Source organism: Heliconius melpomene, chromosome 8 (genome assembly GCF_056956725.1).
Source record: "Heliconius melpomene rosina isolate 202511_hmr_F chromosome 8, ASM5695672v1, whole genome shotgun sequence".
Lineage (NCBI taxonomy): Eukaryota > Metazoa > Arthropoda > Insecta > Lepidoptera > Nymphalidae > Heliconius > Heliconius melpomene.
The window spans coordinates 4,180,031-4,193,777 of NC_140396.1; the positions used below are offsets into that span (position 1 = coordinate 4,180,031).

At 33.4% G+C, this 13,747-nt stretch overlaps 1 protein-coding gene across 5 annotated transcripts in view; it reads right to left on the bottom strand.

Annotated features, from left to right (window-relative positions):
* The window catches only part of pnt (ETS transcription factor pointed), a 109,785-nt gene that overhangs the window by 20,613 nt on the left and 75,425 nt on the right, over positions 1-13,747 (bottom strand). For all 5 annotated transcript variants that reach the window (XM_085188998.1, XM_085188996.1, XM_085189001.1 and 2 more), the window contains 3 exons: positions 11,458-11,574; positions 4,276-4,479; positions 4,041-4,169 (listed from right to left, as the gene is read on the bottom strand). In XM_085188998.1, the coding sequence (XP_085045124.1) occupies positions 4,041-4,169; positions 4,276-4,479; positions 11,458-11,574 (450 nt within the window). The remainder of the gene's footprint in view (positions 1-4,040; positions 4,170-4,275; positions 4,480-11,457; positions 11,575-13,747) is intronic.

Here is a 13,747-nt window from a genome sequence, read left to right on the forward strand (position 1 = left end):
TCGGCCCACTTGCATTACTTTTCTACGGTCGAGTTGGTGCGAGGACGAGCTGACTCGCGCATCGGCATCGTTATGTTAACCTTGTGTTACCTTTTTTTTTTGATAGAGCGATAAGCGTGAGCGTTTCAGGGGTAAATAAAAATGCAATTACAATCTATAATTGATTCAGCAATAAGTTTTATTGACACCTTGCATTTACGATAAGACCTCCGTATTTACTTAAACAACGAATTACGACGAAAGTTACGATTGCTAAAATGTTCCACATATTTTATTATTTCATTTAAATTTTAAATACAAATGCAAACCTAAATAAATAAATTATAAAATAAAATGAATAGGTACGTACATTTAGCAGTGATATTTGGTAAGGACTCACCACGCCACACCATGAGAGAGTCTAACTCGGCAGAGTCCCTGGCGCGAGAGCTCGGGTGTAAGAACATAGCTTAACCAGAATCAAGTACTCCCATATTTGGACACAAACACTATTTAAAAATTTGTCCAAGACCAGCAAGCACTCCACAACAAAACGAAATAAAATTTATTGGTATATTTTCAGAGAAAAATAGATTATTTTTAATAAAAAATTAAATAAAATAGTTCAAAAAAATATTTAAAGGTTTAAACAACTGTCTAGGCTGCACTGCTATAGCAGCAGCGCGACTAAATGTGAAATAATTTAAAAAGAACAATAAGTAGTGGGCACAGTAGCCTAAAGACTACGCGGTCCCGAGTGGAGAGGGCGATGGAAGGGGCTCAACTTCACCTTCAGACTGTTGCAACCTGAACGATTCTTACTCATTCAGTGTTTCACTTTTGATAGTAATGTAAAATGTATGTAAACATTTACAGTTTTCTTTTTCTACTATGTTATATTAGAACATACTTTACAACATACATAATTGTATATAAAAGGGACTGTTAAATTTCTTAAAAAATAAATAACTAAGCAGAAACAAGAAGAGAAATATTAGAGTACCTCCTGCTCTGAGAAATAATTTAAAGAAATAATTGTACAGTGAATATCATAAAATAAAAATTGAAAGGTTTTTTTATGTCTTATAATTACAATTTATAATGACTCCATATAATAGGTTAGGCGTAAATTTCCAAACACCTGGTGAGTGTTTGATTTAATTATGTCACTGGCTATATAAATTTATCTTAGAAGGAGGTGATGAAAAAATCTGTCACGAATTAATATATATCTAAGATGTAACAGAATACTTAATGAAGGGGCTTAAGTGTCGTGTCCGCAGATAAAGCTCTTGGACATCGAACATCAAAGAGTGGCTCTCAGAGTAAACTCACTAATAGTATATTATAATTAACACAATATGAAAACATCTAAAGGAAAATTTATATCATTTCTATTTTATTACATGACGTATCTATGTCTAGATATTTATTCATTTTTGATAAAATACAAGAAATTTTAATGCTTGTTCGTGTTCAATTGAAAATAGACATATTATTTAGATGATTTTGCACATCCATTCCGCACATCTGCTTTGTGCGTGATACAGCTGCCAGAAGAAACCTGGAATCCTAGTGATATTCAATTCCCATTAAAACACTACCATTCTCCATTTTCCGCCATATCTAAACATGACGTATAGGAGAGTATGTACTCGACATTTATTACCAATTTATTAATTTAATACTTACACCTTAATAATTAAGCAAATGGCAAATATGGTGTAAACGCGGCCTTATTACCATAGGTGATATCATCCAGGCAACCCTTACCATAGCAAAGATCAAAGAACATATGGATATTAGTATATGTAAATTTTCTCATTAAATATTACGAAAAAAAAAGTGAAGATGACACATGTAGTACAAGATAGACCTCGGTGAGCTGAAAGAGAGCGGAAAAACTGCGCCAAGGTCGGCGCTTGCTTCACGCACCCGCCCAACTGGAAATAATGTATGAGGCACCGCGAAACGATATAACTATATATCTATTATAATTATGAGTTTATATGATAATATAATTGTACTTTATGACCTACTTGTTTTTAAGGTTTTGTTTTGTTTTGTTTTGTTTATTTGAAGTTTTTAAAATTCGCATTTAATGTGTTTGTGGAACTAAACTTTTAATAAAATTTAGTTAAGAGTAGAAATGACTACCTTTAGATTTGCCTTATCTTTTCAAAAAAAATATTCTTAAACTCGAATCTTCGCATTGGTTTATTAAGGAAAAAGTCTAGATTAGATTTGAAAATGTGATATTATATTAGTAATTAAAAAAATAATGAAATAGCTACGAGGGTCTTGGTTTTGTTACGATAAAATCCTAAAATATTACATTTGAACACCAGTTGACATATGTTAACATTTACAAGTTATATTTTAATCAGCTTCATTCTATATCCCGCATACAGAAGGGTGGTAGAAGGAACCTAGTGTTAAGACACTCCGTGCTTACATTTCGCCGAATTTATCGAAGCATTTCGTGTTGAGTACCGGAACTCAACGCCGAGCTTTTGCCTTGGTGCCACAACGAAGAAATAAAAATATTACTTACTTATTATTATTATTAAGTAATATTTTAAAGCTTATTAAAAATATATATTATAATAAAACACAAAGTAATAAAAAATTTAAATCAATATTAACGTCGAACATATGGTCATATCTACATAATCCAACTAATGATGATTAATCTTTTCAAGAATTTGAATTTTCTATTGATACATTGTCTCATAAGGAAGTCGTTAAGATAAAAGAGTAATTATTTTGCAAAGTTAATATTATATTACATTTGTATGTAATTGACATCTAACTATAAAAGAATTACATCTAGTGTGTAAAGTGTACAACGAAGTATTATGTTTCTATATTTACGTCTTTATTTAGGTAGATTATTATGAAATTAGTTGAATTAATTTAATATTCGTGTCAGTGTGGTCAGTAGGTAACTACCGGTACGTGGTGCTGAAATAACCTTAAATCAAATAAAAAGTAAATCGAATTTATGCTGTATGCCCCACCCAGCAGGGCATGCAAAGGGAACCTAGTGTTAAGACACTCCGTTCCCCACTTTCCGCCTAACCTAACTTTTCAAGGTATTGCATGTTGAGTAGTGGAACTCAACGCCGGGCTTTTTGCCTTGGCGTCAGAGCGAAGAAATGAAAATGTTAATAAATTTAATTCACTCCCTCATGCCTCAATGAAAATTTAAATTATTTTTACATATCGACACGATTTTTTACACCTATCGCGTTGCTTAGAAGTAAAGTTGGACCACCCGTGTTAAATGAAGAGGGTTTCGTGTCTCCTACAAATTTATTATTTCAGAGGCGTTCAGCGAGCGCAGTCAAAACATCCCGCGGTATGATTTACAACGCAATAAACGAGTTTTTTATATCAAATGGAAATGGCCTATTCTTGAGATTACGCAGGATTTCTCTTATTCAATAATAATTTCTATATATATGGTGTAAATCTATATGTACTATATAATAAACTAGCGGCCCGCTCGCGGTTGCACCCGCGTGAACTATGTTATTATTAATTTCTGTCTCCATGACTACATGACGTCCTAGTGACGTCTATGCAAAATTTGAGACTCCTAGCATTTGTAGTAACGAAGTTTCATACAAACTTTCGATCCCAAAAACAACCCCTTAGAAGTCGAATATTGCAAATTCCCGTCTTAGCGAGCACCTACGTCCTATAAATAACTCCTATGCAAAATTTCAGATTCCTAGCACATGTAGTTTCTGAGATTTCGTGATGAGTGAGTGATCTTTCGATTTTATATATATAGATTAATAATTTCAAAGTTATTACAGCATGAAGCTGATTTAATTTATTATGAAAAGAAGAGGCCATTTGTGGCGCAGAAGCGGAAAATGAGGAATGGAAGTGTCTTAATGAGAAGAAGTGTCTTAACACTGGGCTCCCCGTTTCCTTCAGTCTAGCCTGCTGCGTGCGGGTTTGGTGATGCATTCTATCTGACTACCCCGCTAGGGATAAAGCTTGAAGCTAGAATAGAATAAAAAAAACATATATAAAAATAATGTACTTACCAGTATTGTTGTTATTGTTGTAGTGGTGTGCGGGAGGCGGTATGTAGTCGGAGAGTTCAGGCAAGCACACGTTGCTCTCGTACATGTTAGGGGGCACGTTCGCAAGTAGAGAACGTTCCTTTTCTACATCTACAAAATAAAACAGGATATTAGAAATTAATATAAGTTATTATATAAAAATAGCAAGATATTTCAAAACATGAAACTCATAGTGCGTACAAAAATAAAGACTAACCTTTTTGAAGAATTTCCAGGTGTTCCCACAATATGTCACCCATGAATGCGGGTGCGCGTGCGACGAACTCCTCCCTTCCCATAGCACATATATCCTTGCCTTGGGCGCGGGCGAACTGCTGTAGCGCTACGCCTTCCAAAGAGAACTCCCGAGCTGCCCAGCGGAGCCACGCTGTTACTGCTGCTTCGCTCCATTGACGAGGATCTGGCAAAAAAAAAATAGAGAAATGTGTCCTTTATCTTATTTTTTATAGGTTCGTTGAGTTCTGCCACTGAACAAGAAAAACCTCCAGATTTTGGCAGAAAATGGGAAACGGAGTGTCTTAACACTAGGTTCCCTCTGCCTAGCCTGCTGTGTGCGGGATACGGCGTGAAGCTGATTCATTTTATTTAATATCTCAGCCTAACTTCGATTAATTTAATGTAGAACACATACATATGATTATTCTCTAATAGCCGATAAGCGAGTGATCGATGTAGCAACATTAACAACAATTAGGCGGACTGTTGGCCAACACCGGAACTTGCCTAACGCGGGAAGCAGCGCGACCTTGGAGCCCAACGAACCACACTTCTATAAAAGTGGTTTCTAATGTGGCTTTAGAAAAATTAACAAAGTAGTCCTTTGTCCTTTTATTTCTATAGTTTTATTATAAGTATGGGTAGGTAATATATTTTAAAAAAATCAACTTCACGCTGTATCTCGCAGACAGCAGAGTAGGCAGAGGAAACTTAGTGTTACGACACTTCGTTCCCCACTTTCTGCGGAATTCTGGAGCCATTGCACCAGAGCGAAGAAATGGAAATATAAACGTAAATAAATATTTCACTTCCTCGAGTGGGGATCAAACCCACAACCGTCGCGTTACAGGCTCACCGGCAGTAGACGGCTTCAATATATTTTAATGTTTCCAAAAAACAAATATATTAATTTGGTTACGTAATCAGTAGTAGTATACGAGTATATTTAAGCTCCTGAAGTTAATCTCGATTAAGTATTTAAACAATTTAAATAAAATAATAGTTCAATACAAAATGTGACGAGAAAATAACATTTCGTAAAGACTTTATAGCAACAAAATGTCGCAGCAACGTCCGATGCAAATAGAGTTACCTATGTTTTACTTACTATGTTATAAATTGCGGACAGGTCGGAACCTGACTTTTTCCCCGAGCGAAAAGCGGGACGATCGTGGCTAATAATAAATAATTAGTTTAATTACAGCTTTTAGTGGCGGCCGCCTGCGGGACTCTCGTTTGCGCTACTGTATATGTGGGTACCTACACTTTGATTGCGCTATGCGTGTGTCTGTATTGAGTTTTTGTATCCGTTGAGAATGTGTTAAGTTGAAATGAAAATTGTTAGAGTAACGAAGCTTTTTTGCAACGTAGATATCTTTAATATATGACTATTTTTACTATATAATCTATTTTTATTATCATTGCGGCTTCGCCCGCACATAATGTGAAAGAACGCTGGGTTATTATTATATTATAGATAAATTATATAAAATATTTACTTAAATTATAGCCTATGTGTTATTCCGATGTATGAGCTATAATACTGTAATTTTTTATCTAAATCTGTTCAGTAGTATTTGCGTGATAATAGAACAGACATCCATCCTTTCAGATTTATAATATTAGTACGATTTATTAGTACGCATAGGCTTAAATATTTTTTTTTACTTAATTATTTCTTTATTACAATAGAAGTGCGTGATATATCATGAGATAATTTAAATAGATATTATAACTTCTAAATTAAACAAGCATATATATCAATTAACGGTATTTTAAAGACAAATTTTTACATCAAACAACATTCCTCGAACTAATTTAATGCCGCGCGTCGCCGATGGATTCCAAGCATCGCTATGTATCTAATCAATAAAGTCATTATTTTTATATATATAATATATATATATTTTCTTCATTAATTTGTCGAAGACATTTATTAGAGATGTTTCTTATCGAGATATTGATATACATTATTCATGTACGCACAATATACATGTAGGAATATCTCAAATAGTTTCATTTCATTAAGAATTACAAATAACCAAAAAATATTATACGAACTAAAACTTATTATAATTATTTTTGGGATTTCAATTAAATTTATTCTTTCAGGCAATTTCCTTATTTGTATTTCTTTTTTAAATATGTAAGTATCTATAAATATATACATAAATATTATGTCAGAACAAAAAGATTAAATGTATATATAATTGTCATTGTTTACGAGTTTCTTTTTATTACAAACTAAGAGATCTTTAAGAACAGATAAAATAAAACTATGGCCGTCATCATAAGTGATTTAAATCGCAAAACGATTTAAATATTTATTATCTTGTGATATAATCATCTTTAGCATATTGACAGGCAATTGACAAGAAGAAAAATCCCGCTCCGACGGCAATTTAATTAACTTAGCCCGTAAAGATATTCTAAATAAATTTTATCTATGTATAAAATCAGTGATCTCGATTCGCGATACTATTAAAATCTATAACATTTTGAACAACACCAAAAATGAGACGTAAATTTTATCATATGGCGAATTTACATTTTATACCTGTAGTTAATTAAGGAATGAGTATTATTATGTACTAGTGTGCCCGCGCGAGGCTACGCCCGCTTGAAATAGAAATATTAATAAAGTAATTGAAAACTAAAGATTCAGTCAATTCAGTAAAATAGTTGTATAAAATAACTGTTACGGCAATTAGCCAATTTGTCGAACTAAGTACTTTAAATTGACATAACATTTTTATTTATGAACCGATTGTAATACAACAAACTCTATATGTTTTCGAAAGCTTTCCAGAATCTAATTGTGAAAACCGCATCTAAATTTTTTAAGTCGATTCTGAGATTAGCGATAACAAACGCACAGACAAACAGACAAAAATTTAAAAGATAATTGTTTTGGGTTCTATTAGGTTAATAAAGGTTCCCAATAACATTTATTTTTAAATATCTTCCAAGTACCTACAGACACCGACCCCCTTACGATTTTATTATATGTATAGATTATTATTAATATATATACATGGGATAAGTTATTAGAATAGATATTGAAAATATAGACAAAAAATATACTTGTATTTGTTTAAAAATACTTATATAAATTAAAAATTTAAAACAATACAAAGATTATTAAATATTTTTGTGTATTAGATTAAAAAGAATGCTTCTTCATCTGGACGACATATGTAAGTACAGATATGAGTAACAATCAGAGGTTCCTCATACTGCATGATTATAAAATTGCCTTCATAAATCTTTATTAGATGAGTTTATTAAGCTCTAGGTCACTGATGACAGGTTATGTTATGATCTTGGATCTTGCATGGATGTATCTTGCATATATACATACATTTAATTTCTTTCTTTTGATTTTTTTGTCTCAGAAAATAATAATATTTTTGTTTTTAAAACTATAGCAATTAAGAATAAAGAGATGTAGTAGTTGAGGTCGTCATGGCGGCACAAGGGTGTGACATTACGAAAGTGAAATATTTATTTACGTTTATATTTCCATTTCTTCGCTCTGGTGTCGAGGCAGAGCGCGGCGTTGGGTTCTGCCATTCAACACGCATTGCCTCCGGAATTCGGCAGAAAGTGGGGAACGGAGTGTTTTAACACTAGGTTTAATCTGCTGTGTGTGGGATATAGCGTGATGCTGAATTATAATTAATTGATTATAATTATTAATTAGATGTAGCGCAAGCGTAGAGCCAATATTCATAATATAGAAGTATAAATAATATATCTGGTTACAAAATTAAATATAATTTGAATGTATGTATCTAAAAACAAGACCGACTCGCACAGTCCCAGCTATTATAAAGTCGTAAAAGACGGTTTTTTTTTGTAATTTGCTACCGTCTTACGTTTGAAATTTATTGCGAGTAGGTATGCTGATTGACCTGTGTTTAACATTAGTATGTAAGTTTTTTAGATTTTGTATGGACATAATTATATGCTTTTTGTCGATCGGCCTTAATTTTTTTAGGGCTTGTGAAAAAAATAAAATATTTGTCTTTTTAATCGACTTCTTTTTTTGAAAAACGAGGAGTTTCTATATACGTTAATTATATTTTTTAGGCGACTCCATCGGTCTTTCCGTCTTTTGTGGATCGATTTTAAAAAATCTTTTTTATTTGAAAGAACATACTTTTCCGTAATCCCATTACCACCAATATATGCATATGAATAGTAACTAGGTATATTTGGGAAAAAAAACTAAAAATGTACATGTTTATAGTATACAAGAAATTGACAGTTTAATATCAGTAAAATAGAGTAAATAACGATTTATATATAAAATACATTATGATATTGCATTATAATTTTTTTTAATCAGCTACACTCTGTATCGCACACAGCATAGTACGCAGTGGCAACATAGTGTTACCATTGCATTAAAAATTAAAAATATTAAAAAAAAACATAAGTACCTACGGTTTGCAAATTACACCTAACAATGACTTAGTTAGCGTTGTGTACAGGGTGGAACTCAATCGTAAGGTGTTAATCAACTGAAAATGCACTCCGAAACCGGTTGTTAACGTTTACGAGTCATTTTATGAACACGAACAATTCCACTACGGGTAATGTTTAATTTGAGTGCAAATGTTCAAATATATTCACCTTTTTTGATGTACTTTTGAACGAATGTAAATAGTACCTATGTTTTTTTTATAGTTGTATCCCGCACACAGCAGGGTAGGGAACATAGTGATAAGACACTCCATTATTCATTTTCCGTCGAATTCTGGAGGCTTTGTATATTTAGTGGCGATACTGAACGCCAACGCCTCGACACTAGAGCGAAGAAATAAAAATTTAAAATATTTCATATCCTCGACTGGGCATCGAACTCCCAACTTGTTGAGTTCAAAGCCAAATAATATACATGAATGGATGGCCAGATAATAATTCTAATATGGAATATATAATGCGAGTAACAAGCGTGGCGTTTCGCTGGACAGCGGAAGCGCGAATAGACACGGCGCAGACAGACAAACGCACTTCCGTCGCGACGGGCGTCGAACTCGTCACCTGTCATGTATTTTATGATAGATATGAGGCCATCGTGGTGGAGGAGCAGAAGGGTGTGACTGCAACGCGACGGTTGGGGGTTTTATCCCCACTCGGGGGAATGAGTTATTATTAATTAATATTTCCATTTCTTCGCTCTGGCATGAAACCAAAAAACCTGGTATAGTCTTCTGCTAGTAAGTACGCAACGCAAGTTTCCGAACAAAAAATTCCGAAAGTGGAATACGGAGTACCTTAACACTAGGTTCCCTTTGCCTGCTACTATATGCGGGATTACAGCGTGAAGCTGATTTTATGTGTGATGCATAAAATCGTTAATACTAAAACAAACTATGTAATTTATTTTAATAATTTATGTTTTATCAATAAATATATTAGCTGAGAAACCATAGGAACTACCCATAAAATTGTAACTTCTCCTAACCTATAACTCAGTAGTCGTAGATACCAATTTAAATGTAGTAGTCAATAGTCACCCAGTATAACATGTTATCGGGGCCCGAATTATTTTGAATATTTATATGCCTAATGTAGTTTATCTTACAAATGAAGTACCATATTTATTAGGCGCTATAAGTACTTACATTATCTATGTTCGAAGTTAAAAATAAGCAGAATTAATTATACATTCAGTGAATCAGTTTTAATTTCATTTAATTTTCTTACAAAAAATACGGACACGTTAAAATTTACAATTTCGTGTTATCATATTATATGTTTTGTATATTCTACTCACAGTTTTTTTTTAAATATGTTAATAACCACGAATGAGATAAAAACATACAGTGAACGACCCTATTATTTGTTTTTTTTTTGTCTAAAGTTCGCCGAAAGTTGTAAACGTAAATTAGGCACATTGTATAAAATCATAATTAATATTAAAAGTTATTACGCAACAAATTTAAATATAAATTATAAAAAAATGAAACGACGGTTTGTGAGTTCCATTACCTCTCGAGGAAATGAAATATTTAATCGTATTGAGGCAAAGCACGGCGTTCAGTTCCGCCACTCTACACGCAATCCTTTCAGAATTCTGCGGAAATTTCTTTAATTTACGGAATAAGCCCGTCCGTCGGATGAGGCACAAGACTGTGACTGTAACGCGACGGTTGTGGGTTCGATCCCCGCTCGAGAAAACGAAATATTTACATAAATTTATATTTCCGTTTCTTTGCTCTGGAATCGAGGCAAATGCGTGGCGTTAAGTTCCGCCACTCAACACGCAATACATCCAGAATTCTACGGAAAGTGGGGAACAGAGTGTCTTAACACTGTGTTCCCTCTGCCTACCCGGCTGTATACAGATACGGCGGTGACGCTTAAAAAAATAATAATATATTTGGTTTTGTAAGCATTTTGTAATTTAAAAATAAAACTTTACTTTATTATTTCATAGCAAGGTCGAGAAAAGCACCTAAATCTTACTTTTATAGCTATTACACAATAATTTGTTTATACGTAGCATTTATTACTTCTTCAAGAGGAACGTATATTTGTGAATATACTTTAAACATTTTTGTATCTGTTCCGATCTACGTATGTATGCATTTAAAAAGTATATTTTTATAATTTTTATTGCTTTGTCTTCCTGGTCGTAAATGGCACTGGAAGATGAATGATGCAAATTCAAATTTGGAATACAGTTGTAAAATAAACAATACCAACATTATTATATACTATGATTTTTATTTCTTAACAATCAAGCAGAATAGTCAATGAAATGTATTATTCCTTCTTTTTTTCTACCAACCTTATTTGAGATATTGTGCGTGATAATGAACTCTACATTGTGTTTTATCTAGGCCGGTATCCTGTAACGCGGCAGTTATGGGTTCGATCCCCACTCGGGAAAGTAAAATATTTATTTACTTTTATATTTCCATTTCTTCGTTTTGGTGTCGAGGCAAAGCTCTAGAATTCGGCAGAAAGTCGGGAACGCAGTGTCTTAACACTAGGTTCCCTTTGTTTACTCTGCTATGTGCGGGATACAGCGTGAAGCTGATTTATTTCTAAATTTATAAAAAAACTTCGAGTTGGATTTAAACCTGTGATCATCGTCTTTACAATCAAATAATTTATTATTTATTATTTAATTTATTATTGTACAAACCTTTTGGTACGCCGAGGCGTAGCTGCTCCTTCTCCCATGAAGCGAAGGTAGCCTTCAGCGCTTCGGCCATCTTCTTGTTGGTGCCGGGCGTGAGCGGCGGCACCTGCGATGGGATGTCTGCAAGAAAAGCAAAAATAACTTTTTAATAAAATAATACTTATTTTCTTTTCTGTCAATAAGACATATGCAAAACATGGACTGGGTATATTGAAATATTAAAATATTTTAAGATTTACTTAATGAGCTTAAATTGTACTCGTATTTATATTGTAAACATAATATTATAATTATCGTATTAATCAGTTGATTATCTCTAAAATTTGGTTACAATTACACGAATTTATGTTATTTGGTAAGATAAAAAGTTTTTTAAAATAATCGCCCGAGAAGCTTAAGGGTGGCTTTAGATCGAACTATCGATGTTTTCTTATCTCCATCGAAACCCGTTCTTATAACGATTGACAAAGATTGGTGGGTCGGTTTATTGTATAACAATAAAAATCAAAAACATTATTGTTTTAGATAAACAATTATGTTGTGTAGAAATGTTTATTATTTGTTAATATAATATACGAATATATTAGGAAATTGATCCTATATATTTATAGAATAGTTTTTTTTTAAATACCGTGACCACACTGTACGCAGACTAAACAAAAGATATCCTATATTTACAGACAAAGCAAAGATATTATGAAATATGGTACTGTCGTATCTATTATTACTAAAGATATTAGTCAAAAGAGAAAGATGTAAACAAAGCACCAATGAATATTTCCAATTTTTTGTATTTTTCTAAGGTTGTTTCTTATACATCCTAAAACTTTTCAATACACACTGTATAAGAAAGAAATATTTTTCCTTTTACATATTTATGTTTGCAAGTACCTACTATATAAATTATAATTGCTTGTTCTAGTCAAGTAAGTATAATTTTAAACTATATTTACACGCTTTAACTAAATAGAACCTCGTCTATTTGCTTGTAAACATCAAAGATGTTATTTTAAATTTTAATACAAGATTCTATATAATGGAAGTCGTCGACGTCGAGTTACTCCACTATGGGAGCGCTAAAGTTAATTAGACCTATCGAGAAAATAAGTAGCTAAGATGTTTCATTGGATAGTTAAAGGGTTTGATTAGAGTTAGGTAGCGATGGCGTCGAAATTACTGATCATTGATTACGGAGGCGTAATACCAGTTACCAGGAACTGGCTTTCCTTCTGCTTACTGTTCGAACTCATAATTTAACTTATAGGTATATTATTTTAATATTCTCAAAAGTTATGAACTCCATACCATTTCGATGTCATGTATTTGACCTTAATATTCAAATCTACGAACATCTGTAGTCATATCGTAAAGTTCCTCGGGTACATCAAAGTTGAAGAGTGACAGACTATTACTGTCCACAGCGGTGAGCATCTTCTAATCATAGGTGACTCCATCAGCCGGTGATTATTATCGTCAGATTAATTACTTCATCTAAGGTATTTATTTACTGGGCAGCGACGAACAAATTAATAGTTGATTTCTTTTGAGTCCCGATGGCTTGGAATAATATAAATCAGAGATAAACAAGCAAGATTGCGTTGTGTGTGTGTGTGTGTGTGTGTGTGTGGTGCGCAGACGCAGGCTTCATTCATAAGTGCGGCTGGTTTGCGGCGCGTGTGTGCGTGGGCGTGCGTGTGTGTGTGTGCGCGTCTTGCACACCTGCCGACCAGTTCTGAGATGTTGAGATTTGTGCTGCTCTCCCACGGTCGGTGCCCGCTCCGATCTTCTAGCTGAACCGTTCTGATTCTGATATCATTTAAATGTTTCGTCGTCGTACGTATTCTCGTTCTCGTCCAAAACGATACGCGAGTCGTTCGTGGACAGCAAAAAACGTATGTGAACTAAGACAGGTTACATGTTGTTAGCATAATATGTGTTCGTAATAATTCATATGTATCGATCATTTTTAAGTGAATATTGACGATTTCGTAAACGTCTGCATTACCTGTATGAAATTTTAAGGTTGTTTCTTTTTTACTGTCTTGAGTCTTTACTTACTTAAGTAACTAACAAGAAGCATATTATGAATTAATTTATTTAGCTACACACTGTATCCTGCATATAGCAGGGTGGCATAGGGAACCTGGGAACCTAGTGTTTACACACTCTTAGCGCTTTGCCTCGTCACCAGAGCGAAGATTAAGATATTAAATATTTCCTTAGTCGGAGTGGTAATCAAACCCACCAGTCACAATCTTACGCTCCTGCGCCACGGATGGCTAAAAGGAAAGTT